Source organism: the organism of the source record quoted next, assembly GCF_019968985.1.
Source record: "MAG: Porospora cf. gigantea B chromosome Unknown PgB_NODE_277_length_24317_cov_142.075, whole genome shotgun sequence".
Lineage (NCBI taxonomy): Eukaryota > Apicomplexa > Conoidasida > Eugregarinorida > Porosporidae > Porospora > Porospora cf. gigantea B.
Window position 1 is genome coordinate 1 of NW_027178872.1, and position 24,317 is coordinate 24,317.

Here is a 24,317-nt window from a genome sequence, read left to right on the forward strand (position 1 = left end):
GCATGGGCGGCATGGGCGGCATGGGCGGCATGGGCGGCATGGGTGGCATGGGTGGAATGGGAGGAATGGGTGGAATGGGCGGTCTCGATGGCATGGATTTTTCGAAGATGGGACTTGATGAGGACATCGAGGATGATGAGGATGAAGTAATGCCCGAGCTTGAGATGAAATGAATTGAGACCTGAAATGTCGCTTGCTGTTCGAAATGAGTCTGTCTCTCTAGGGAGGCAAGAGCCTATGAAGGCAGAAATGGGCTGCGGCTCAATACGATTCATCTGCGAAACCCTAACAGCCAACTTGAGTCGCGTCAATCGCGAATTCTGAAATACGTTGATGCTGGAGGACTTATCGCTGTATTGGCCACTGTGGCCATGGACTATAAAGGACTGGCTGGATGTAGGCTTCGACCAAGCTCTCAGCGAGACCGCTAACTCTCTGATGGAGTCGGTGGCGTTGGCGTACCGTACAGCATGCAGCCTCTCGGCATCGCTGCTGGGTCTGCTACGTGTACTGCTACTGCTTGGGCAGTCGCTGTGGCCTGCCATTCGGCCTGTGCTGCTGTCTGCCTATGATGAGTTCACCTCTCTAACGTGGAAGGAGCAGGTAATCTGCTTAGCCGTTATGACGGTGACTTCCATTTGGGTGCTGCTCCAACGATCGGGGTTCTTCGAATGTATTCGTGTTAAACTAACACGGTTCAAGACTGTATCTGTCTACTACTTTTCCTTGGCCTCCAAGTACGCCTTCAGCATCGTTGTGGTGTTTTTCCCCCTGAAGTGGATTCTTCGCAGAGAACGTCTAGCCCGGCTACTCTCGTTCTCCATCCTCACCTGGACCGTCTTGGCTTCCGCTCATGCCAGTATAGATTGGGCACACTTCCTTCACGACGGCAAGTCTCCTCGAAGCGCTAGGCGAAAAAGCCGCAGCGTTCGCCGGTGGCTGGATTTCTGGCTTGTGGTGCACATGGGTGGCGCCATCTTCACTGTCATCGGATGTGTCATCAATACTGCTCTCAGAAGGCAGGTTCTGCCACCCTTATGGCTGGGTGCCTCGTTAGTCCACCCCTACAGCATGCCGATAAATCTACCTGGTGTCATGGGTGTATTGGCCCGGAGTCTCTTCTGGCTTGTAAGCTCCATGTCTGAGGTCTATTATATCGTGGCCGCAACTGCTGCTTTGCACCATCATCACCACGAAGTTCTCATTCCTTGGAGAAACCGGCTAGTTAGGTTCGTGGACGACGCCATATTCGCCTTGTTCGGCGTTCGCTGGCTGGTGACAGCAAGCGAAAAACAGCCTGCGTGGCTGGAGTGGGTTCGCGTCTTGGCCGGTCAGGCTAAGACCTTCCTGCCCGAACGCGTGTCTGTAATCCTCGAGGTCATTGGACACACACCTCAACTCTTCTGCGTACTGCTCCCTGGCGTTTTACTGCGAGTTGTGAGTCCTGTTGTTAGACTCGTGTACCCAATCATTACATCCGTGAGAGCGACTCAACAACGCCAGTACGCCACCGTTGGGTGTTGGCTCCGATATTTCTTTCTGTTGCCGCTGCTGGATATTGGTTGGACCCGCCTGGCAACATCTGTCGTGGGGAGGCTCATGCCCAGTGCCCACCGCCTTGCCTACGTGCTGATCGTCACTCTACAGATCTTCTCGTTGTCACCTACGCTCCTTGGGCCGTTGCATGGGGTCGTGTGCAGTATAGCAGTCCCGTCCGTGGAGATGAACCATGGAGAAGGCGTTGACACGCCCACAGGTTCTGAGCCTGAGAAGGACGTCGCTGGACCCCGGAGCCAGCGAGCCGCGCTGCAGACACGTCGACGCAGTGGTCGTTGTCTCTAGTGCGAAATATTCCATGCGGCATTTAAAGATAAGATATGATGCATATCTTTTGACGACTATTTTTCCGGTAGAAACGTATCTTTCGGTTGGTGTTCTTAATCCACATTTGATGCGTGTGAGCAGTGCCGGATATAACTGTCGTCCCAAATGCTGGTTCAAATCCCTGCTGCTTTCCACTCAGGCACACATGAGTTATGGGCAGGTGGTAGACCTAGCGGAGACCGAGGGATCGCGGAACGAGGCCGTCGTGCTGCTGGGGAAGCCTCGTGAAGCTCCCTTTCTGTTCTCTGCCACCATTCTGCACCCCGTGCACGAGAACTCCATTCAAGTGAGTTTGCTGGACTCTTCGATGCCTGTGGGCCTGGCGTTGAGTAGGCACTACGACGGCAAGACTGGCCAGTTAATTCTGGGAAGGAACGTGCTGGAATCAGACTTGCCAAAGATTGATGAGGCTGGAGACACAGTCTCCTTGGAGGCTCTACCGAGCGGCAATGTAATTCTGGCAGTCAATGACCAGGTGGTCCGAGAATTCGAACGGAAGCCAGGCACCCAATGGCGTCCTGTCCTGCAGATGCGTGTGCCCTCGAAGGTGTTGACACGGTTGCACGACGTAAGTCGGAGACCCAAGTACAAAGATCAGTTCACATTAACGGAGGTGGTTGATCCTTCAGGGCAAACATACGACACACGGGACTTGGATGTTACGCTCGGATGCTCACGCAACGCTGACGGTCGCTGGAACTTCGTAGTGACGGCCGTGAATGAGCTGGCTTTCTCAATCGGGGCGAACGGCAACAACACGGTGATCAAGTCGACACGTCCTGTATCCCCGAACTTCCAGGCACTGGAGTCGGCGCTGCAGCGGATTCTTGAGCGCGTAACGGACGTACAGACGGTGTGTAAGGGGAACAATGCGGTCATGGCTTCGGCAAACTGCTTTCTGGTATTCGAGAAGTACAAGAGGCATAAACGCCGACAGCTGTAAGGGCAGAGGGCAGGCAACACTACGTCCTCGAACCTGGATTTTCCTGAACGTCCATGAGTTTCGTCTGCCGCAGCAGAGGCTTCTTTGGCTCCTTCTTCTTGGACTTTGGTGGCTTCGCAACACGAGGTTTCGCTGGCCGCTTGCGTCTGTTTCGCGACCCCAGCGCCGCCAACGCCTTTCGCAGGTCCGCTTCAACAAGCGCAGTGCACAGCGAGCCGAACACCAGCGAGTAGTCCGACAAGTGTTCCGCGACGAATAGCAGCGTCTCCGGCTCTGCTGGGTCCGGCGAGAGCACCCGCCGGTCATCGGAAGCCCGGTGCTTGAGATAGCAGGCGGCCAGGCTGGCCAGATTGATAAGGCCTACGTGTCCTCCGGTGGAGCAGAACGGAATTGGGTGAGGGCCCGAGGGCGCCACGCTAGCTGCATGATAGAACGGAGAGGAGTAGGCGTGCACACGCCCCGCAGGCTGAAGGCCTCGCATCTGGTATATCGCACCTTGAGTTGCGGGTGTGCCCTCTAGGAAAACATAAGGATCTTGGACCGCGGTCTCTTCAGTAGCACTGTCCGTCAGGTCAATCACGTGCGGGGAGAAGCTGTGAATCCCTGAGAAGGTGCCGTATGAAGCGCCAGACGAGAGCATGGGCGTGTACCACTGTACATTCGGACTAGACTCGATAGCGTTGTCCGTGTTAGGCGTCGTGGCCTCTGGCTTTACCGCAGCCTGAATAACTCCGTAGAAACAGAACTTTGAGAGAATCTCAGATGTGATTGCGAAGCAAACCTTCTGCAGCTCCTGAATCAGATACGGCTTCATCGTGTCTGCCACGACGCCTGTGGCAGGTATTTCGGTGTATCTCGTCATCCGTGAGTGCCAGAGCACCTCGTTCGCGAGGGACAACATCCGCTGGTCCACGAGTAGCAGCGATATCCGGTGGTACGGATGCGCCTTTATCAGAACTCTGCCATCAGCACTCGAAGACGTCGTCACAACAGGTGGGAGACTTCGGACCAGCCGACCCACGAGGCTAACGAGAGAGGCGTAGACGTGATGCGCCAGCAAGTACTCCAAGGCTGGCGATGTGTTGAGGTCCTGTTTTGCGTCTGGATGGTAGACGTGATCTTGAATCTGACCCGTCTTGAGCCCCTCGGCCAGCGACTTGACGTTCTGACACTGGAGGTTCAGAATGTCCACGCAAACGCGAAGGCTTCCGTGTGTCAGCTCCGATTTGGCACTCACAGGACATACAAGCGGTACGTAGCTACAGCCCCCTCCTACAGGCAGAGCATCACGCCACTCTTTGAAGTGGTCGACCGACAAGTGTGTAGTGTCCGTCAGCGTTGGGAACCGAAGTCTCGCTGGGTCAGGCCAGTTCAAGCAGCTAAACAGCGTGCTCGACAGAGAGAGCTCTGCTAAGCACAGGGCAGTTTGACAGATGCGAACCTTGGTCAGCAACTGTCGTCTGCGCCATCCAACGTTGCCTGCGTCATATCCCACCCTAGTACCCACAGAGTGACCCGTGGGTCGCGTCGCTATGATCGAAGGGCAGCGTGTACCCTGCGTGATTAACCACAAAGCGCTTGATGCGGGCCGTCAGGGAGGTCTCCGATAAGTGGGGGGATCCAGGAAGACAACTGACGAGTCGGGCATCTGGGGTCAGCGGAGCACCCTTCAACTCGTCTACAGCAGTGCGTAAGAACAGCAGTCGTCGAAGAGTCCCGTAACGCACTAAGGCAATGGACGCATTCGATTGGTCAGGATTGTGCTTCTGGAGGCTCAAGAGCCGCTCGACAAGGCTATTCTCCGTTTTGCACAGCAGGTGCACCAACTCGCCGACGTTTCCAGCCAACGCCTTCCCTGAAGCAGCAGGAGAGGAAGCACTTTTTCGATAGTGTGAGAAATCCGACCTCTGAGTGTCGTGTAGCCGACTGACCACGTACACCAGGCCCAGAGGAACCCAGTTCTTGGCTGGACCCGTCTCTGAGGGAGATGCCTGAGGTACAGGCGACTTCTCAGGGGTTTCGAAGGGAGTGAGGCCTTCTCCACAATCCACATGCGGCTGGGCCTGGAAGATCAACAGAAGAGCCACCAAGATAACTGTCAGCTGAGATTCCACATGCCTCTGCACTTTGTATCCACTGCGAGAGTACTGATGACTGCCCGGAAAGACTTCCAGCACGGATTCGTGGTCTTGCATCAGAGCGAACCCCAGAGACTGCAGGTCCAACAGAGCCTTGTTGGTCAGAACAAAATGTGCCAAACATTGCACAGGATCGCCAGCCGGAGGAACGACGTGGCTTACAGAAGACGTTAAGGGCAACCACCTCCCAAAAGGGTCGAGAGGGGACTTAGAGTCGGATGCAGCAGTCAGATTGATGACAAGGGACATCGCCTGACACGCCAAGGACAAATCCTGGCCTTGTAAGAAATGCCCAACCTTGTTGTGATCAGATTGCCCCAGCAGCTCCAGAGTCAGCCCTACCTCGGACCAGTGTTGGAAGAGGGAGGCCGTGATGTCCACGATAAACTCTAGGAGGCTCAAGACTCCTGCGTTGAGCGCCGAAACAAGAAGATCAGACCAGTCGCCGTCAAGCGTAACTCCACAGTTGGCGTTGAGACCTTCGAACGCCGCCAATATCTGGGTAGCCGAATGCGCGACGCACCGCATTACAGCCGCAGCGGCGCCCTCCTCGGGTAGTACAACTACGGAGGCGAGATCCAGTCGCCCTTCTCCCTTGAAGAAGGCGCATCCCAACTCCCCGACTTGTGCAATGTAGCTGACCAAGGAAAAGAGCAGGTCGCTAGGCTGCGTCTGAATCTCCGCAACACGCAGATGCAAGAGGGCAAGATCTGTTCGAGCCGATACCAAACATACGCCAAGGTCCTGGGGGGCTGCGAGGAATGAAGGAGCACACAATTATCTGCCTACTGATTTGAGGGTAAAATTGGGTCGTGTCAGCTACCAGTCGGTCTGTGAATCCGTCGTGGGGCCCGTTGACAACCCGGTCCAGCGCCAGGCATTCCAGCCCGACGACGGCGACGGTTTGCGCGTAACTGCGCGTCAGCGCGACAGGCAAGGGGTGCGACTTGACTCTCACTGCGGGCGACGACGGCCGTGTCTCCGTGAGCAGGCACTGCTGGGAGCTCAAACTCGTGGTCCAGTAATCCTCAATGCACCATCGGTCATCCACAAAGTATAAAGCGTCAATCAAGCATTGCGAGACGTGGCCCAACCGCACTAAAGAGGGTGGCATGCATGAGTCGAGATCCGTGTACAGCGCGAAAAGCGATCTGATTTCCGAAACGCTCGAGGCCAGACGACCCCCCGTCCTGGAGGCGTTCGGATGAAACGTGTCGCGTGTCTCGACTGATGTGTGCATATGGTCGTGACGCCAGGTAGTTTGCGGTTGCACGAACTGCCTAAATATGGCGGCTACAGACGCCGGAACCACTGCACACCCAAACTGCGACCAGCCAGCGTACAGAAGTGCCGCCCACGGAGACGTAGATTCGCGGCCCTCGAACAGGCTCTCAGCAAGTTGACGTAGGTACACATCCGAGTTGAAGGGCACCTCATGGGGAGGCATGGCTGGCACGTCGACTTCGAAGACCTCGGGATCCAAGCTGCGCCCTTTGGCAGCCCTGCGAGCGAGTCTCAACGGGAACGGCGCAGTGTACGGCTCCACATTAATACCGATGTCAGCGGATTCGTCGACCGAGTCTGTACAGACGTGGAACAGGGCGTAGGGCAGTAGCGAAGCAAGGCTTCCACTCTTGGAGTTAAAATCGCGTTCAATGCTGGCGAAGATAGGCTGCACCCACTGCTCATCGAAATTTGCCAGAGCTTTGTCCTTGGGGCGTTTCAGTGCACGGTTACTGAACATTCTTGAGCCCTGCTCAAGAAGGCTCACCGTAGGGGCGAGTATGCGACTCAGCACGCTAGTGGACTTAGGAAGCTCCAGAGAGGACAGCACCTCTTGCACGCCCACGTTGAAGAGGTCGTGGTGCCAAATAAACCACCCCGACATCTTCATGGTGGTGTCGTCGTAGATCCACTTGTCAGCAAGAAAAGCCCGCGCGACAAGACCGAGGCAGTCCCAGCTTAGCTTCACTGCGGGCTTCGGCAAACTCTCTGCCACCGCGAAGAGAGTGACGCCGAAAATATCACGCAGCAAAACTGTGATAACGTCCATTGCGTACTCTACGCAGGCGGCACTCAAGCCGCTAACTGCGTCGGTCTCGCACTTCTGAGGCCGTTGAGAGAAGAGAGGCGTCATCAGGGTAGACGTATCAGATTCGTGAGGTAGCCAGACAAGAGCCCCGAGCCTCTCTGACAGGTCGGAGGCCTCACGTAGCGCACGGTGAATGAGTGGCAGGGGGCGCGAGAGCAGGAGGCATCTCCACACAGTGTGGACTACGGAAAGAGAGTGGACGTTGAATGAGGGAGTCCATTCGGCTCGATTCAGATCTGGGAAATGGGCATCGAGCGGTGACGGAATCGGAAGGAACGCTTGCCACGCATCCACCAGAATGTGGAAAAACGGAGGCTGGAACGGCACAGTTCTGTCGGAAGTCTTCTTCACCTTGGGCGCCTGCAGACCCGCATCAAGCTCCAGAACGCAGCTAGCTAGCTCAAAATACGACTCCAGGTATCTGAAGGGCGCCAAATTGTCGACGGAGGCCTCCAGGTGGCCATGAACGGTCAGCAGCGGATGAGAGCCCTTCCGTGGGTCCAGCAGCAGGGGGAGGGTGGCTATTCTTAGCAGCGCGCATATCGCTAGTCGTACCGCGGTTACCAACCCCATCGAAGACAGCGCGGCGAACTGCAGCGAGGACTTGGGTACATGCTGTACGAAGGCGGGTCCGGAGCTCTCAGGAGTTCCTGGCCGCTCGTGGCTCGCGACCGTACGGTCGGCTCCTGAGGGTGGCACACGGGACTCGTTCTCGATGAACATGCCCAGCAGTAGAAAAGTAATGTCGAGCGGGTGTAGAAGCCCAATTCCCACTCCAGATACCGGCGTGATGGGTTGATCTTCTGTCGCGTAATGCAGGAGGTTAGGTGCGTCGGATGTGCCAAAGGATGCAAGGTCGTGGAATGTCGGCACAGAGGAGAACGTCAGCAGCGACGTCGCAGGAATGGCTTCTACGAGTTCAGCTTGGTTGAAGGGCTCTGCCTCCTGATCATTCCAAAACTGCGGGTACTCGCTTGGCAAGCAAAGACTTTTGACTACGGCGGACATTTCTGGACGCGCATCCCAACAGAGTTTACCCCGTAATGTAGTGTCAGCAGATACAACATCCAAGACCGCCATGAAAGCTACGAGCAGCCGTTGGAGCGCCAATGGATTCAGACCCCAGCGATTCTCCAAGGAGGCCTTCCAGCTCTGAGCCACCTCGCTAGGAATCTCACGGCAAGTCCAAACGACCACTGCAAGCAAGTCGTTCACTAGCGATATCAGCGGCTGCAGTAGAGACCGGCACCGAGGGCCCAGACCGCGCTCCTGCGCTGACACCAGTCCCGCCGCTACCATCTCGACTACCTTCAACACCGTACACATGGCGCAGTCAGCCAGAACAGCCACGGTCCCTTCGTCTTGCGTGGCTGTACAGCGCCTCAGCTCTTGACGAAAATCCTCGAAGACGCGAGAGAAGAATTCCATGGACCTGCTGCTGTCCGGGTCGAAGGAGCAGGACAGAGACAGTATCGACAGGTCTGACTGGTCTCCCCCCAGCAGCTTCGCTAGGTCGGAGACTCGGTTTCTGGGGAGCACTGACTTCAGTTCGATCAAGCGCAGCTGTAGACGTGTACCCTCGTCAGTCACTGACTGCGATACGAGTAGGGGGGTGAGCGTAGGAGACACCTGCGGCTCCAGGTCCTCTACGCTCTCTCCTCTGGCCCGCAAGATCTCACAGAGCTCTTCGAGTTCCTTTTTTAGAGTAGCCTTGGAGGGATAGCTCTCAGGGACGGGTACGGCATTGCCTTCGGCGGATCCCATCAGGGCGATGGCACCCGCTAGGGTCCTGAGGGCCGCGGAAGGGGGCTCGTCCTCGCGACTCCACACGGTGAGGAGCATGTAGATGCAGTGAACGTAGATTACAGTAGAATTGGCGGCCATGCGCTGCTTGGATAGCTTCAGAAGGTTAAAAAGCTCACGGATTTCCACTGAGTCTCCCACAGACAGACCGTAGAAGAGCCCGTAGGCCACCAAGTGGACGAACAGCACGATGCCATTCGCTTCCCTCGGAGACACCTGACGGCCGAAGCAGGAAAGGGCCGCCGACGCCAAGCTTCCCTCAGGCCGGAGGAGTCGCAGCATGCGATTCACGGAGTGTAGAACGTTGAGGGGCATCCGCTGCGGTACAGCTGCCGAAGTCGGCGAAGTAGAAGCACTGCCACACACCAGTTCCACGGCGAGGACGTGGTGGCTCACGCTGAGTATGAACGTTTTGACAAGGGACTTCAAGGCAAGCACCTCCTCGGCGTACCAGTACTGGAGGACGGACCGGGCGATGTCGCAACCCAATGACTTGGATGAGGTTCCAGGCGTCTCGCCAGAAGACAAGGGCGACGAGGCCGCCGACTCACTCCGGATCGCAGCCCAGGCACTAACCACAGGCATGTTGAGCAGCACGTCGTCAAAGTCGACATGTTGGCAGAGGAGTCCTCTGAAAACCTCCGAAAAGGCTAGCCCTTCGTTCGACTCAGCAGGCTTCTGTGCCTGGCTTAGGCACCGGCGACTTACGCGCCGGTGAGTTGACGCCGGTCGAGGCCGCTTTCGGGACGGTGGAGGTCTGCGTCATAACTGGGAGCCGGTCTCACTCATGCGTCCACCTAATGGCGACAGGGCACATAGGGTCGAGTCCTGGTGCAGACCCCACGGCAGCACATACAAGGTCAGCCAGCTCGTCCAGAGTGAAGGAGCTCGAGTCGGGAATCGGCAGCGTCAAATTGACGACTCTCTGGCTCATGGGACTCGAGCGAAAGCCAGCGACTCGATCGGCCAGCCGCAGCGGTGTTAGAGCGCTTGCAGCGCGAAGTAGCTCTTCCGGCCCCTGGGACGTTGGTCTGTTGAGGGCTCCCAGCTGTGGTAACCACTGCAAGAGTCGAGAAGTGGGCAGAAGGTCACCTAAACGGTATAGATGGGTCTCGGCAGGAAGCCAGGCGCCTCTGAGGATCTGCAGCTGAACTAGAGCCGTAAGGACGGCCGCCATGGACGGAAGCCGGAGGCTCCGCTTCCCACCCGCCGCTCGGAGCGCGCACTCAGATTCCAGTTCTGAGGAGTCGCTGCCAGCCAGCGCCTCCCCGCAGATAATTGCTACATCAACGACCCAAAGGAGAGTGGTAATCTTTCCGCAAAATGTCTCAACGACGGGAGACGACGCTGGACCCATACGATAAGGGCTCTCGCGAGTCAAAGAGGCTACAGCTCGAAGCACGAGCCATTGGAGAGGGAGCCTCTGATTGGCGCCGCAGGTACTCAACGCCGCAATAAGAAGTAGTGTTGAGTCGCAGATGTGCCCCTGACGCTCCTGTAGCAGAGCTTCTGCCATCACTAGGTGATGTCGATGAGGTGCCACCAACGGACTTGCCATGAAATCGCGTACCGACTTCCACCTTTGCTTCTCCATTAATACCGACAGCGACGATGTATCCGGAGGACAATTCTCATCGGACACGCCAGTTCCGTCCAATACCAAAGATCGTGTTTTGGCAGCCTCGTCCATGTCGGAGCTGGCAAGCATTGGTATTGCAATATTAATTTCAGCTGCGCGCGTGTTGTGTTGTGTTGTCCGTGCTGACATGGTGAAATTTCCGTCAAAAAACGAGAAATGGAGGAAGACGACGCCCTGGAGATTCCTCTGCCTGGAGAGTACTTCCCACCAACGGCGGCTGACCCCAAAAAGCAAGAGCAGCTCAACGAGGACAAAGCCTCCATCCTTCAGAGATGTCGGCAGTTCTGTGGCTGGAACTCCGCAAGTTTCCCAGGGTCCCAACCGGTATCCCTGTCACGGGGAAACCTAGAGGATATGGCTCTACACCCCTACGTAGCCTGCGAGAAAACCGATGGTGTCCGATTTTTGTTGATTGCGGTGTCAGGTATGGTGTTCCTCGTTGACCGAAAGGAGGAGCTACAGCTAGTGCGATACCACATGCCCAAAGACTCAGACCTGAACGCCCCGCAGCAGTGGACCATCCTTGATGGAGAGTTGGTAAAGGATACGTATGTAGACCAAGGGAAGAAGAACATCAGGGTGCGATTTCTGATATACGACGCTGTAACCATCAACAGAGACCGCAGCATTGGAAAGCTACCACTTACGGAGCGGCTAAAGGCCGTCTACAGGCAGGTCATCCTACCAAGGTTGCGCTGGGAGGAGCTGAATCCTGATGTGGTTGCCACAGAGAAGGCCGGCAACCACTACCTAGAAATCTACCTGAAGGACTTCTTCGAAATATGGGATGTGGCTGCAATCCACAACTTTTCGAATCGGCTGCCACACCTTTCAGATGGCATAATCTTCACGCCAGTGAAGTGCCCCTACACGCCTGGAACCTGCCGAAAGCTGCTGAAGTGGAAGCCGCCCCGCCTGAACACAGTGGATTTCAAAAGCAGCATCGTGAAGCTCCAAACCCCCAACGCTGACGGCTCGCCCCGCTACCTGGTACAGCTGCTGGTGGGCATGCGTGGCGTACCACACGCGACGGACTTGTGGCTAGCACCCTTTGGAGAGAAGTATAAGGATCTAATGGCCTTACACCAGCGGTCCCTGGTCGATCGTACTGCCACCAAGGTCGTCGACGGCACCATTTGGGAGTGTTTCTGGAGTCCTGAATCGAAGACTCCCAAGGTTCGGAAATTGGCAGACAACCGCTTTGACTGGGACGAGGCTGCGGACGGCTGGGCCGAGGAAGGGTGGTTGGCCGAGCGTATTCGGTCTGATAAGCATACTCCTAATGATATTCGTGTCGTGGGGAAGGTGAAGCAGTCCATCGTGGATGGTATCTGTTTCGAGGACCTCATGGAGGCGTTCGAGCGATTTCAGCGGCAAGGACTGAAATCTGTGACTTCCCGATGCTACATGCCACCCTATTATAAGTAAGCAGTAGCCATGTATCATTCGCCACTATTAGTTCCAGAGAAGTCGGATCTGAGGTTGCGAAGTCTACCGCGTTGGAGTGTCCTTCTGAGGATGAGGACGATGAAGAGGAACCAGAGCCTAAACGGCAAAAGAACGAGGCCGTGGCGACCGTCATGTAACCTGTGCCAACATTGACAATCCTATCCAGATTTAGTGGACTCGCAATCCCGAATCTAAAAATACCTCGAATGATGCACCACGACGAAACCGCAGCTCTTTTACCCGCGGCTCATCAGTCATGTGGGGGACCGGGGCTCTTGATATTCAGCGAAGCGCGACAACTGTTGCGTCAGACTCATTCGGATATTTCCACTTGTGACCAGTATGCTGCTCGCAATGTTTTTCTACGTCGCGTATTTTACAGTGGGTTCATGTGGGCCTTCAGACAGTTTCACCTTCTGCACTTCCTCAACCTGCCTCGGACAGACTCGCGGTTCTACTGGGGTCTCTTTCAAACCATTTGCTACAATGCACTCTTCTGTTTGTTCTTCATAAGTTTGATACTTTGCTGGCTCGTCCACCCTGGAAGCATACCTGACTCTCCTCCTTGGATGTGGCCTCCACTCGACAAGGAGACGCAAAGTCAGCTGCCTCCACGGCTGGAAATGAAGTCACAATCGGAGAACCGCTACTGTGTTATTTGCCAACGATGGAAACCTGACCGAGCGCACCACTGTAGAGCCTGCGGAGTGTGCGTACTCAAGATGGACCACCACTGCCCATGGGTCAACAACTGTGTTGGGTATCGGAATTATAAGTACTTCTACCTCAGTGTGTGGTACGCCCAGTGGGGTTTGTCATTCCAATGCGCCACGTCAATCGAATCGCTGCTGCGTCTGCTGAAGGATACGCAGTCGCAGTTCATCTCCGTCTTTGCTGCCTACTGCAATGTTTGTCTGGCCGGTCTGGGTGCCTTTCTTCTGGGACTACTTCTGTGCTTCCATACGTTGTGAGTGCATATTCGTTCTGTGACGCAGCCTGATTACCCGGAACTCCACAACGATAGAGTGGTGCGAGATGACCCTGCGGAAGCAGAACCAGCTGCCAAACTACAATCTGGGCGTATGCAGAAACTGGAAGGATACTTTGGGACCCAACATACTTGTATGGGTCATACCTTGGAACTTCAATAGGGGTACTGGGCTGAGCTTTGAGACGAAGGAAGAGCCTGTGTCGTGAAATCGCGATAATAAACTCGATGTCCCGACGGCGCACTGACGACCCCAACAGAAAAGACGCCCTCGGACGCACCTACACCGACCGCGTAGTGGAGGAGGTAGTCAAGCTCCAGAATCTGCACCACCCCAAGACTCGGCACAAGGAGAAAGCCTCTGTGCTTCGGAGGTTCGAGGCGGACGCGGAGTGGGCCGCCAGCACTGTGAAGCTAACTCAGTCGCTTAACGGCGCTAGACCGAAGGGCGCCATTGAATCGCTGAAGCAGAACCCAGTGCACACCCATCCTAAGCTGTCGAAGGTGTATTCGTCGCTATGGGGGAGTAACAGGCGCTCTGCTGGATTCTTTGACGACGTTATGGAGTGTCTGAAGATGGACCTGGCTGACCTAGAGAGTTCGCTACCCGATGATAAGGAGTTGCAGCCCGACTCCAAAACTCGATACGCTGGTTGGCACACATCCGGGATCAGAAGCACCTCAAGACGGCACAACAACTCCTCAGTTATTCTGAAAAACCTGAACGAGGGTGGATTGACCAATCCTCAAACGAAGATGCCATTCTGGCGCGAATTGAATCCTGATACCGAGGTTTACACAGACAGCGAGGGGGAAACTGATGCCCAGTTCCCCCCTTATGTCAGCTCGCTTCGCAAAAGTTTCCGCCAACTGAAGCGGTCGGAGCAAGCCCGTCTGTTACACCTACGCTCCGTAAAAGTCTTCGACGATACGCTGGACATGGAGGCCGTGGCAGGCGACAACATAGGGATGATGGATACCGGTTTCCACACAAAACGGCAGGCCAAGGACCACCGGAGGCAGCAGCTACGCGCTCAGTGGGATATGTCGGGCAGGTACGCAGCCTGGCGTGGCGCTTGGCAGATGAGCAGCCATAACTCGAAGCATCCAAAAAAGTTCGCCAATGTCTATCGACAGGCAGATTTTGAGATGTTGCAGCTGGAGAGTAGTCTTCCACCTGCTAAAACGTCACTGGTGCTGACTCTGCTCAACAAGCACACCCAAATGAGACCTGAGTCCAATATTAACGAGGTGATTCCACAGTTTTTGCAGGACACGGGACATACGTGGATCAGAGACCACTCCGTCCATGAGTGGTTCGCTCCAAAGAGAGTTGATTGGGGTATCGAGGCTGTTTTCGCGGTGGATACCCTTCCTCCAGGCCAGAAAGTCTACCTCGGCCATCTCGACCAGGTTTGGGGTCGACCATTTGGTCAGGCCTACAGCGCCACCCGCTTCCCGTTAGAGTTCATGACCCTAATTAAGAAGTCCTCTCAGGAGAGTGTCTGGGGGCTGCACGCGATTAAGGCCGCAAAGCCCCGACGACAGGCTGACGGAAGCCTCCAGGCCCAGATCCTTGAGGAGAGGTGAGATTTTTCAGAGACACTCACTCAGAACAGCGCATATCAAGGAGACCAAGTCCGAGACCAAGGTATCTGTAGGATCGGCACGCGACCTGGGATCTACCTGGGGAACCCCTCTCGAGCAGTTGAAGGAGCAAGACAGCGACGAGGAGGAAGACAAGAAGTGGGAATCCGTGGAACTGAGCGTGAAGGAGCATCCCGAACGAGCCCAGTTTGAACAATTCGGTTTCGGGTTGGACAGTTACCTTGTCCGAACAGGCGTTGTCGGCCGCTTCCGGCCTAACTGGGACGAAAAGCGGCGGCGAAATCCAGGACTGGAACAGCTGGCTGAGAATCACAACCGACCCTTACCCCCGTTCTACGCCAGCTCAGAGGACGATTCCACTCCGTTCGTTCAGCCGCAGTCAATGTTTCGTCAGTGTCTTCGGGATGAATTTCAGGTCGGCCCAGCCCCACAGCCGACGGTATGGCCGAGAAGCACCTGCAAAACGACCGACAGGGCTGCAACCAAGTGTGAAGGGGATTACGTGGATCGAATAGCCGCCCGTTCCAGGGAGATGCAGCCACAAAGCGACGCGTGGCTGAGCCAGCACCGTAAACCACGGGTTCCTAAGATGAATCGAAACGCCGATGCCAACCCCTCTAGCGATTTCCCTCTTGGCCTCCTCCTCAACACAACCACATTTGGTAACCGAGAACTGCAGTTGGTTGGTGTGGATACTGTTGAGTTTATGCAACGGCATGGTCACCAGAAGCTGTTTGAGCAGGAACTTCAAGGGTTTAACCGAGAGCTACGGTGCCGCAAAGAGTATGTTGTTGTGTTGGACGAAGCTGCTGGCCAGGCGGTGGTGGCTCCTCTTGGCAAGGTAGACCTCTACCTGCAATCGTCGCCACAGGAAGTTGAACGGGATTTCTACTGGAAGCTTCTCTGGGAGAAGCTTCTCTCTGGTAGGTTCGCCAAGGACCTCGAGCTAAAAGCTTTGCGCTGCCAGGAATGGTCTAAGGTGGGTAGCTGGATGTGGCAAGAGGACCTCGACAATCTGAAGAAGATCTCAGATAAAATAGTCGAGCTGCATTCTTTCCAAGAACCAAAATACATTCTCCCGAGAACGCATACCGCAAGCGCAGCTCGCAAACTCGCCAAGGACGTGCATCCCGACCTGGACGTGACACGACCTTGTCGTGCAGCGGATGTCTGGACTGAAAGCGAATCCGACGGCGGCTCCGAGCTGCACATGTCCCTTAAGCAGTACAAGAAGGCCAAAAAGGCTGCAACGCCCCCTTCCGAGGCGGAACACTGCATTTACCTTCCCCAAGAGCCCAGTAGCTCCCACGCAGCGGACGTGGAGCGGTCTGTGGCTGCCCTGACGTCAGAAACGGAGAGGCTTTTCGACTTGTTTGGCTACGCACACTTCACCAACACCCTGAATGAGGGCGTGCCCGAATGGGCTTGGGCCTTCACGGGAAGCCCAACATCTAAAGCCCGTCTACGACGCAGCATTCCAGGGCGCTACCGACAGTACCTACCTCGCTACCTCGCAGACTACCTCCCCAGCTTCTTGCCACGAGTGACCAAGCAACGTCACGTTCTGATGACAAAGCAAAAGGAGGAGGCTGAGTATCTGAAGTCGAAACAGAAGGTCTGATGCGTGAGAGACGCCATAAACGGCTGTCACCGGATAACTTTTAAAGCAGCTCCAGCCACTATCTCCGCTCGGCTCCGTTATCGTCTGTGCGGGGTTGTCGAACCAGCACACCAGGTAGAGTTGGGCAAGAATCGGACTGGGCTACGTTTAGCAACCGAAAAACTCCTTGAAAAGACATGCCTCTTCCGACGGCAGCAGTTTTTCCGACGGCGGAAGTTTTTCCGCATTGGGTTGTTTATGTGTATTGCCGTAGGATTGGGTTGAGAGCCGTGATAATGGTCTGTCAAAAAACATCATCCCAGGTCACGTTGAAACTCACTAACCAGAGACAGGGTGCTCGCTACAGACGAGTCCACCTCGTACTCAGCCAAGGGCCTCGACGACGGGCACGCGAAGTGGTCGACCAGTGAGTCATGCTCAGCGTCAGTCAGCGGTGGAAGTATGGAGTTGTTGAAGCACGACGGTGACGCCGTGTCAGCTCTGATGGTGTAGAATTCCTCCAGATTTTTCCTTGCAGCCCATACAAATTTCCGCAAGGTTCGGTAGGGCGACGTGAGGACCACTGGCCGGCCCTTGGTGTCCAGCGTCAGCCCTTCAAACGACCGGACTGCCTGACCCTCACACGCCAGCCCAGTGAGCGCTAATTCGCAAACCCTCACTAACGTGAAGGGTGGATGGGGCATCGACCGAATCCGAGCACCAAGCACCCAGAGATCCTCAACGATGTTCTCTATGGAAACGTCGGTAGAACTACTATTGTGCAGCGTGAAGCTGGCAGCTGATGTGAAGATGGGTACGTCAGGGGCTAGTTCCGCCTGTAAAACGGTAGCTTCGAGCATGAACGCCAACGCGAACTTAAACAATCTCCAAGGAAACAGCAGCTTCCTCCGCCGTACCACGTCCATCAAAACGTGCTGCAGATCCTGCCAGACAGGAAGCTCCTCCCACACGACGTCAGCGTCTACGCCCCACTTGCCACACATGACCTCGGTAAAGTGCGACGATAGCGTCGTCTTGTGCAGGGCTGGCAGCCGAGCGGTCTCAGTGTCCAGCTGAAAATGCTGCCGCAGACCGTCGAAGACGAAGAACTTGGAAGGCGTCTGAAGGATTTGCGCTCTGAATGAGGCAAGCGCCACGGCTCGTGCGAAATACTCGGGTTGCTGCGTGCTATCCAGGTCTAGAAGGGATTCGGTAGCTTCTGATTCGCTCTGATTGTCCTCTATCAGTCGGTCAAGAGTGTCATCGACGCCGGGAAAGACTCGTTGACTGAGCTCAGGGAGTCGGGATGCCGTGATGGGACGGACGTCGAATAGATGGTCTTGTAACGGAGTATTTGTAGACATTGGACAGAAAATCGATAAAAAGCAACAAAACAGACAGAAAAGCTGAGAGAACCCTCTGTTGGATGATCTGTCGATTCAGTAGCAACGTCGCAGCAATTTTCCACTTGTACATAGCACGTAAATAATGCTCACTCAGCTTCTCGGTCGACGCCGTTGCCTGTCGGGGTCTTGCGAAGTCGTCTGCGAACGATACGCCGGTAAACTGGTTTAGGTATGATCTCGTCCAAGATCAAGTTAAGGAAGCCCCAGGAGATCGATAGGATGTACTGCCACCACTGGATAGGAGTCACAGCGAATATGGTGTTGACTCCTGGGATGATGGTTAGTAAGAGCGTGGCTGTAGCAGACAAGGAGCACGCGAGGTGTATCCAAGGGTTCCGATTGAACACGCTGTGTGCCCAAGCCCAGGATCGGACACTGTACGCTCTGAACATTTCCGCGTACACTGCCGTTAGGAATGACTGCGTGGTAGCCTTGAGGGAGCCCTGCACGCTGACGTCCGAGTGGCTGGGTCTGTGGCAAATGAGATAAGCCCACAACAACAGAAGAATAATGGGAGAGACTTACGGCGTCGCTGTGGGGAGGCACCAGCCCAGGTCGTCCTTCTGAGCGCATTTGAAGAAGTCAGGTTCGAATCCGAGATGCTCTGGCGTCAACTTATCCTGATGGAAACCCTCCAATGCACCGAGCCACTGAACATGGACGCCAGAGTCGTCCAGGAAGTCCACGCTGGTCACCCATCCGGCATATCCGCCGTGGACTCTGTACTCGTTGATTTGGCAGAAGTAGCGAACGTCACTGCCGTCGAAGGTGGATTGTAAGCACGCTCCCTCTATGCCGCTCAAAAGCACGCTTCCAGTGCTGAGATACATAGCCGTCATCAACGCCAGAATAACACAGAGAGCCTCGAAGACGCAGTGAGGCAGAATGCCGTAGATCCACCAATCAGCTGTTACGATCGGTTCCTTCTTCGGCCTGGGAGGGATGAGCATAGACTCGGCGTCTTCAGGTTCGCGGGAAAGGGCCACAGCGGGACATCCATCACTCATCAGGTTTAGGAAAATGATCTGAAGAGCTTCCACTGGCATCTTCATGCCAACCACGATGCAAATGGTCAGATAGATGATCTCGCCAATGTTGGTTCCCAACAGGAAGGCGACAAATTTTTGGATGTTGCTGTAGATCTTGCGTCCCTCCTCAATGGCTCGTACGATTGTGCAGAAGTTGTCGTCCAGCAGAACCATCTCGGAGGCTCCCTTCGCGACGTCAGTCCCGCTGATACCCATGGCCACTCCTATATCCGCCGCCTGCAATGCAGGGGCATCGTTCACGCCGTCGCCCGTCATAGCTGAGGTGTGCCCTTGTCGTTGTAGCGACTGCACAATGGCGATCTTGTCGTCAGGTTGAGCGCGGGCGAAGACGCATACGCGGTCAGTGACCTGATCGAATTCATCCTCAAGTATGTGCATCTTGGTGGGGTCAGCCTCAAGGTGCAACCGGGCACACTCCATAGCATGCGTGTCGGAGTTACCAGAAGGCGGAATAATGCCGATGTCCTTAGCTATAGCGGCAGCAGTGACCTTCTGGTCTCCGGTGATCATGATCACGCGGATACCAGCCTTACGACAATCATTAACGGCCTCCCTTACGCCTGCCCGAGGCGGATCCACCGACCCCATCACTCCCAGCAGAGTCACCGCGCCCGACAGCAGCAGCTGGATCCTCTCGTCTCCGGACTCGCAGGCATGGAGCTTGCCCAAGTCGGTCTCGTTGAGGGGAACAATTGTAAATAGTAGCACGCGGAGTGCTCCCTCAGCTAGATCGTCATTCACCACTTGCAAAGCGGCCTTATCCTCATCACCGAATTGATGGTCCCAGTCAATAGTTACGGAGCAGCCTTCACGTTCTTCTCTGTGAACAGTGCGCTTGACATGTGGTAATACGAAGTCAGGCGCTCCTTTGACGATTCCAACGTAGTCAAAGTTTGACCCCATGTAGATTCCATCAAACTTGCCACTAGTGTGTAGCTTGTGGACGGAGGCCATCATCTTCCGACTGGAGTTGAAGGGCACCTCCAGTGGGGAGAATCGGCTGTAGCTCTGGTGCAGAGCTCGTCCTCCGCTGCAGCAAGTTGACCACCTAGCCTTCGCAGCCACCACCACAATGGCTCCCTCGCTCATGTTACCCTTTGTGATCCAACGATTTGTGTCGGGGTCACGCAGCAACTGAGTTCCGTGACTGTTGAGACCACCAGCCAGACACAATCCGTGGACCTGGGCCCCCAGAGAGGTGGAAACAGATTCAGGTCTAGCGTAGTCCGTGAGTACAGTATTAAACTTCTGAAACTCTTCACGGTTGTACATGAGGTTCATCTGCTCCTTCTTGTCGTCAGTCAAGTCCTCCTTCACGAAGATACCTCCGTTCGGGTCGAATCCCTTGGTTGGCCACACTCCAAATCGGTTGATCTTGCCTCCAGATTCAAACGTCGCCAGTTGCACCGCGGTCATCTTGCCCTCTGTTAGAGTTCCAGTTTTGTCGGAGCATACGACACTGCAGCAGCCCAATGTCTCTACGGCTGGCAGCTTTCGGACATTTGCGTTGTTCCGAACCATATCCTTAGCGCCGATGGAAAGACAGATTGTGACGACCATCGGAAGCCCCTCGGGAATCGCAGACACGGCGAAGGAAATAGCAATGAGGATGATGTTCATAATCGGATTGGCATCGGGGTGACTCGGATCCTCATACTTCGTGAGTATTGCCACAACGACAATCACTACCAAGACGCAAATGGCCATGATTCCAATAAGACCGCCGAGGCGGTTGAGGCCCTTTTGAAGGGGCGTCAGCGACGACCCGCTGGTTGACGCCTTCTGCAGCTGAGCAGCGATGCGACCCACTTGACTGTCCATGCCTGTCGAGACGACAAGGGCCTTGCCAGTACCGTTGGTGATGCTGGTTGAAGCGAAGCACATATTCGTTGCGAACGCAGCGTCCGGGTCTTTGGCGTTCAAAGTCTTGGTGCAGTCTTCAGGTTCTCCGGTCAATAATGCTTCGTTGGCTTTCAGCTCCGCAGCCTCAACGACTCTGACGTCTGCAGGAACACTGTCACCAGTCGCCAGAAAGACAACATCACCACGAACGATGTCCGTTGCAGGTATATCCACTTCCTTGCCGTTACGTAAGCAAAGACATGAAGGTGCCGCCATAGAAGCGAGCTTCGCGAGAGCGTTGGAGGCGCTCTTCTCCATATAAGTGGCCAGGGTCGCGTTGAGAAACACGATGATCAGAATGACAATACCCTCCGCGTACTCTCCAAAGGACAAACTTACTATGGAAGCTACGAGGAGCAGGATTATTACGAAGGACTTGAACTGGTAGAGAAATATTTTCCACGCTGGATCGGCCTTGGACGTGTCCAGTTCATTGCGACCGTAGAGCTCCCGGTTCTTATCGGCCTGGGCCGTCGTCAGGCCACGGGTCAAGTCGCCGTCGTAGTCCGCCGCCAGCGTGTACAGATTCTTACAAGCCAGAACATTTTTACCTTCGATTTCCCGCCCTACGGCATCCAAGGCCTTTTGGAAAGCTCCAGGGTCCTTGGCCTTGGCTAGTCGTATCGTGTCTTGCATAGATACACATGACTTTGAAATACGCTCCAGAATTTCGAACTGCTGGTTCTGCGCGTAGGCCTCCGGACCCAGCGCTCGCCCCTCATAGTACGGGCCAGACCTTGGCGTCGTCTCAAGCTGGTGGGCTCGGTTGATGGCGGATGGCCGAGTGGGTACCTCTAACTGGAAGACGTCATTTTCCCTAGGGTGTGAAAGCCTACCTTCTGAAGCTCCGATTTGACAGCTGGGACAGCGAATCCAAGGCCGGACGTCCCAGTCTTGATTTCCATAAATACAAATGTGAATTTACAAGCTGTGGCGGGGTGCGCCCCGCTGCACAAGAGAGCCCTCGCGTGTGGCTTTTAAGGGTCACGCCCAACCCGAGAGTTTTTCCCGATTTTTTTTCTCTGTCCGTCATCGGTGACGAATAGATTACGTGTTCAAATGTACGATTTCGATGTCGTCGTATCCGGACTCCAAGTATGAATCCTTAAGCATGCAATAATGAATACGGCAGTTGTCATTGTGTGGATTGGTGAGAACTGCTTTCTGGCAGGATGGAATAGGGACACTTGTACTAAACATTCTGTGAAAATCATACATGTTCGTTGGGCGTCGGAAAAGGACTTGTCGCAGTTCGCCAGCAGACCAAGGCCCGTACATCTCGCGACTTTCCGCACCTCAGTGTCCTGGCGAGGTCCCGAAGCTACAAGAGCTTAAAATCGGCCCGTACATCTCGCGACTTTCCGCAGCTCAGTGTCCTCGCGAGGAGGTTCCCATAGGCCTTCACAACAACTGCTTCATCGTCCGCGTGATCCTCTCTGCGTGGGTGGGACTGTACGGAGGAATCCTCCCCTTCTTTCAGCTGCGCAAAGTGATACAACACCACAAAAAACTTAACGACTTTCGGAATGTCCACGGTGGACAGTGGCAACAAAAGCTGTCTGAGCGCATTGCACGCTGTAACGAAGTCGATTAAATGAAATGTGGGGCATGATCAAAGGATGCTATCCAAGTGTTCAAATCAAATTACTATGATGAAGCTCATTACTATTGTACTTAGCTCTATGAGCCTAGCTCACAAGGCTCACAAGTGTCGCGCCGGCGTCTCTGGCGAAGCTGGACTTTGTGACCCCACCTGCGTTGGCGTCGACTGTCTGGAGGTCGTCGAGCGGGAGGTACCGGCTGTGATGTGCAGCGCAGGGTTCGTTTACGACCGAGAGGAGGAGTGCTGCGTCATGGATGAGGAGAAGGAGGCTATGTATGTCTGTCCAGGAGGACGACCTTCAGACGGATACATATGTGAGACGATAAGCCTTCCGGTAAGCACATGCGACGGGGAATTCGAGTTGGAGGACGGCGTCTGCGTTCGGATAGGGAGAAGCACCATGTCGTCGGAGTGCCCTGCTGGAACTATCTTGGACGGTACTTCATGTGTGGAGAAGGTGCCAGTCGAGTTGGTGGCTCAATGCCCGCCTGACAGTTTTAAGCAAGGCGAGCAGTGCTTTATCAATCGCCTGTTCGCTCATAGCTTTATTTGCCCCCCAGGGTGGAACATGGACTCCGGCCGCTGCATCATGGAGGAGCTGGTGGATTGCACCTCGCAGCATTTGCCCGAGGAACACTGCGGCGAAAGCTGCTACGTCGACATGCAGTGCGAGGAGAATCAGTGTTTTGTCTCCAAAGACGTTGTGAAGGAACGGATCTCGAAGCGTAAGGGCAAGCGTTTCCTGTCCGCATCCCTCACAGGGGCTGGTGTGTGTGAAGCTCAACCGTGCAAAGTCGTGAAGATGATCCCCAAGCCGGACAGTTCGACCTTGGAGTTGGTTTCGAAGACCTGTTTGAAGAGAACAGAGACGGATCCTGAGGTGTTCTGCGAGGGGCCGGTGGAAGCTGTCTTCAATGGGAAGGAGTGCTGTATGAACCTTCCGGTCCCTTCTGTATACACCTGCCCAGTCAGTCAATTCGGAGCCACGGACGCTGACTGCTTCCAGTTGGTCCGACGTGCGCCGCAGTTCATTTGCCCCGACGGATTCAAGAAGAATTGTCACGGACGGGGCAAGTCCTCGCAGTGCGACTGTTCCTTCTCGGAGCAGGTGGCCCCTACTGCCTCGTGTCCGGTGGGGTCTGAGTTGCAGGATGAACGATGCCTTTCGTACGAGGAACCAATTGCGTACTGCCCAGATCAGAGCAGCACATTGGATGGGTACTTCTGTGTCAAGACCATCCACGAACCAGTACGCCTTCGTACAACTGTAACGCTGGAGTGCCTCGGCCAGCAGTGCTTCGAGAAACTTGCCGCTGAGCTGGCTCGCAAGAAGATGCTGCCGCAGGGCGCTGCTGATTCGGATGAAACCTTTGTGCACGAAGTCGAGGATGAGGTCGAGGACGTCGAAATTGTTACCGCTAAGCGCGAGAAGAAGAGAGGACGTCGCTGCCGCACGTGTCCCGCTCATCTCGAGACCATTGAAGAGCTTTAAATGGAATGGGTCTGTTTATTTTGTTAACTAGTGCTACTTTGTTTCAAGAGTCCTTTGTTCAGTGCTCATACTTTCGGAGCGTTCGAGTTTAACAGCATATTACACATGGTTGTGCTCGGAGTAGAATTGGACGCCTAGTATTCCGCGCTGCTCTGGAGAAGGGTGTGCCTACGACCCCTTCATGGACATCTCTTACGCAGTGTACCTTCTCACTCACGATTCCGTGCACGGAAAGTTCCAGGGAGTCGTGTCACATGCTGATGGCAAGCTAGTCGTTAACGGCAAGACCGTCGAGTTCTTTGCCGAGAAGGACGCAGCGTCTATTCCTTGGGCGACTGCTGGTGTTGAGGTCGTCTGCGAGTCCACTGGAGTGTTCACCACTCAGGAGAAGGCTGCTGCTCACCTCAAGGGAGGTGCCAAGAAGGTCATCATCTCTGCTCCCTCTGCCGACGCTCCCATGTTCGTCATGGGTGTCAATCATAAGACCTACGCTGGTCAGGACGTCATTTCCAACGCTTCCTGTACCACAAATTGCCTCCTCTCGTCAAGATTGTGGCACTCATGACCACGATGCATGCTATGACTATCAATCAGTTGGCTGTGGATGGCTCAAAGGGAGGAAATGACTGGAGGGCTGGCCGTTGCGCCTCTGCCAATATTATTCCCGCCTCCACTGGTGCGGCTAAGGCTGTTGGCAAGGTCATCCCCGAGATGAACGGAA

At 55.1% G+C, this 24,317-nt stretch overlaps 10 protein-coding genes across 17 annotated transcripts; 7 read left to right on the forward strand and 3 right to left on the reverse strand.

The window, feature by feature from the left end:
* Window positions 1–333: 333 nt before the first annotated feature.
* On the forward strand, window positions 334–2,827 carry KVP17_004844 (uncharacterized protein; the record flags this gene model as incomplete). 3 transcript variants are annotated; one of them, XM_068523394.1, is made up of 2 exons in its annotated part: window positions 334–1,437; window positions 2,024–2,827. In XM_068523394.1, 2 exons carry the CDS (start codon window positions 334–336, stop codon window positions 2,825–2,827), a joined length of 1,908 nt encoding a protein of 635 aa, XP_068376036.1. The 3 variants fall into 3 exon arrangements, with proteins under 3 accessions (XP_068376036.1, XP_068376037.1, XP_068376038.1); XM_068523395.1 differs by lacking the exon at window positions 2,024–2,827 and having other exon boundaries at window positions 334–1,842; XM_068523396.1 differs by lacking the exon at window positions 334–1,437 and having other exon boundaries at window positions 2,030–2,827.
* Window positions 2,828–2,846: 19 nt separating this feature from the next.
* KVP17_004840 (uncharacterized protein) lies at window positions 2,847–10,568 on the reverse strand (the record flags this gene model as incomplete). Of its 3 annotated transcripts, XM_068523388.1 has the most annotated exons (4): window positions 2,847–4,306; window positions 4,335–5,717; window positions 5,755–9,617; window positions 9,646–10,568. In XM_068523388.1, 4 exons carry the CDS (start codon window positions 10,566–10,568, stop codon window positions 2,847–2,849), a joined length of 7,629 nt encoding a protein of 2,542 aa, XP_068376031.1.
* An 87-nt stretch (window positions 10,569–10,655) lies between these two features.
* On the forward strand, window positions 10,656–12,085 carry KVP17_004841 (uncharacterized protein; the record flags this gene model as incomplete). Its single annotated transcript, XM_068523390.1, has 2 exons — window positions 10,656–11,923; window positions 11,965–12,085. The coding sequence occupies 2 exons, from the start codon at window positions 10,656–10,658 to the stop codon at window positions 12,083–12,085; spliced, it is 1,389 nt and encodes a 462-aa protein (XP_068376033.1).
* A 69-nt stretch (window positions 12,086–12,154) lies between these two features.
* Window positions 12,155–13,145, forward strand: KVP17_004849 (uncharacterized protein; the record flags this gene model as incomplete). Of its 2 annotated transcripts, XM_068523404.1 has the most annotated exons (4): window positions 12,155–12,206; window positions 12,235–12,329; window positions 12,356–12,915; window positions 12,944–13,145. In XM_068523404.1, the coding sequence occupies 4 exons, from the start codon at window positions 12,155–12,157 to the stop codon at window positions 13,143–13,145; spliced, it is 909 nt and encodes a 302-aa protein (XP_068376046.1). The 2 variants fall into 2 exon arrangements, with proteins under 2 accessions (XP_068376046.1, XP_068376045.1); XM_068523403.1 differs by lacking the exons at window positions 12,155–12,206; window positions 12,235–12,329; window positions 12,944–13,145 and having other exon boundaries at window positions 12,338–12,919.
* A 19-nt stretch (window positions 13,146–13,164) lies between these two features.
* KVP17_004845 (uncharacterized protein) lies at window positions 13,165–16,165 on the forward strand (the record flags this gene model as incomplete). The annotated part of the gene is made up of 2 exons (XM_068523397.1): window positions 13,165–14,522; window positions 14,551–16,165. The coding sequence occupies 2 exons, from the start codon at window positions 13,165–13,167 to the stop codon at window positions 16,163–16,165; spliced, it is 2,973 nt and encodes a 990-aa protein (XP_068376039.1).
* A 293-nt stretch (window positions 16,166–16,458) lies between these two features.
* On the reverse strand, window positions 16,459–17,508 carry KVP17_004843 (uncharacterized protein; the record flags this gene model as incomplete). Its single annotated transcript, XM_068523393.1, has 1 exon — window positions 16,459–17,508. The coding sequence occupies one exon, from the start codon at window positions 17,506–17,508 to the stop codon at window positions 16,459–16,461; it is 1,050 nt and encodes a 349-aa protein (XP_068376035.1).
* Window positions 17,509–17,636: 128 nt separating this feature from the next.
* KVP17_004847 (uncharacterized protein) lies at window positions 17,637–21,406 on the reverse strand (the record flags this gene model as incomplete). Of its 2 annotated transcripts, XM_068523400.1 has the most annotated exons (3): window positions 17,637–18,021; window positions 18,076–21,299; window positions 21,338–21,406. In XM_068523400.1, 3 exons carry the CDS (start codon window positions 21,404–21,406, stop codon window positions 17,637–17,639), a joined length of 3,678 nt encoding a protein of 1,225 aa, XP_068376042.1. The 2 variants fall into 2 exon arrangements, with proteins under 2 accessions (XP_068376042.1, XP_068376043.1); XM_068523401.1 differs by lacking the exon at window positions 17,637–18,021 and having other exon boundaries at window positions 18,072–21,299.
* KVP17_004848 (uncharacterized protein) lies at window positions 17,722–18,039 on the forward strand (the record flags this gene model as incomplete). The annotated part of the gene is made up of 1 exon (XM_068523402.1): window positions 17,722–18,039. The coding sequence occupies one exon, from the start codon at window positions 17,722–17,724 to the stop codon at window positions 18,037–18,039; it is 318 nt and encodes a 105-aa protein (XP_068376044.1).
* Window positions 21,407–22,150: 744 nt separating the features above from the next.
* KVP17_004846 (uncharacterized protein) lies at window positions 22,151–23,596 on the forward strand (the record flags this gene model as incomplete). 2 transcript variants are annotated; one of them, XM_068523398.1, is made up of 1 exon in its annotated part: window positions 22,151–23,596. In XM_068523398.1, one exon carries the CDS (start codon window positions 22,151–22,153, stop codon window positions 23,594–23,596), a length of 1,446 nt encoding a protein of 481 aa, XP_068376040.1. The 2 variants fall into 2 exon arrangements, with proteins under 2 accessions (XP_068376040.1, XP_068376041.1); XM_068523399.1 differs by having other exon boundaries at window positions 22,154–23,596.
* A 181-nt stretch (window positions 23,597–23,777) lies between these two features.
* KVP17_004842 (uncharacterized protein) lies at window positions 23,778–24,161 on the forward strand (the record flags this gene model as incomplete). Its single annotated transcript, XM_068523392.1, has 1 exon — window positions 23,778–24,161. One exon carries the CDS (start codon window positions 23,778–23,780, stop codon window positions 24,159–24,161), a length of 384 nt encoding a protein of 127 aa, XP_068376034.1.
* Between the last annotated feature and the right edge of the window lie 156 nt (window positions 24,162–24,317).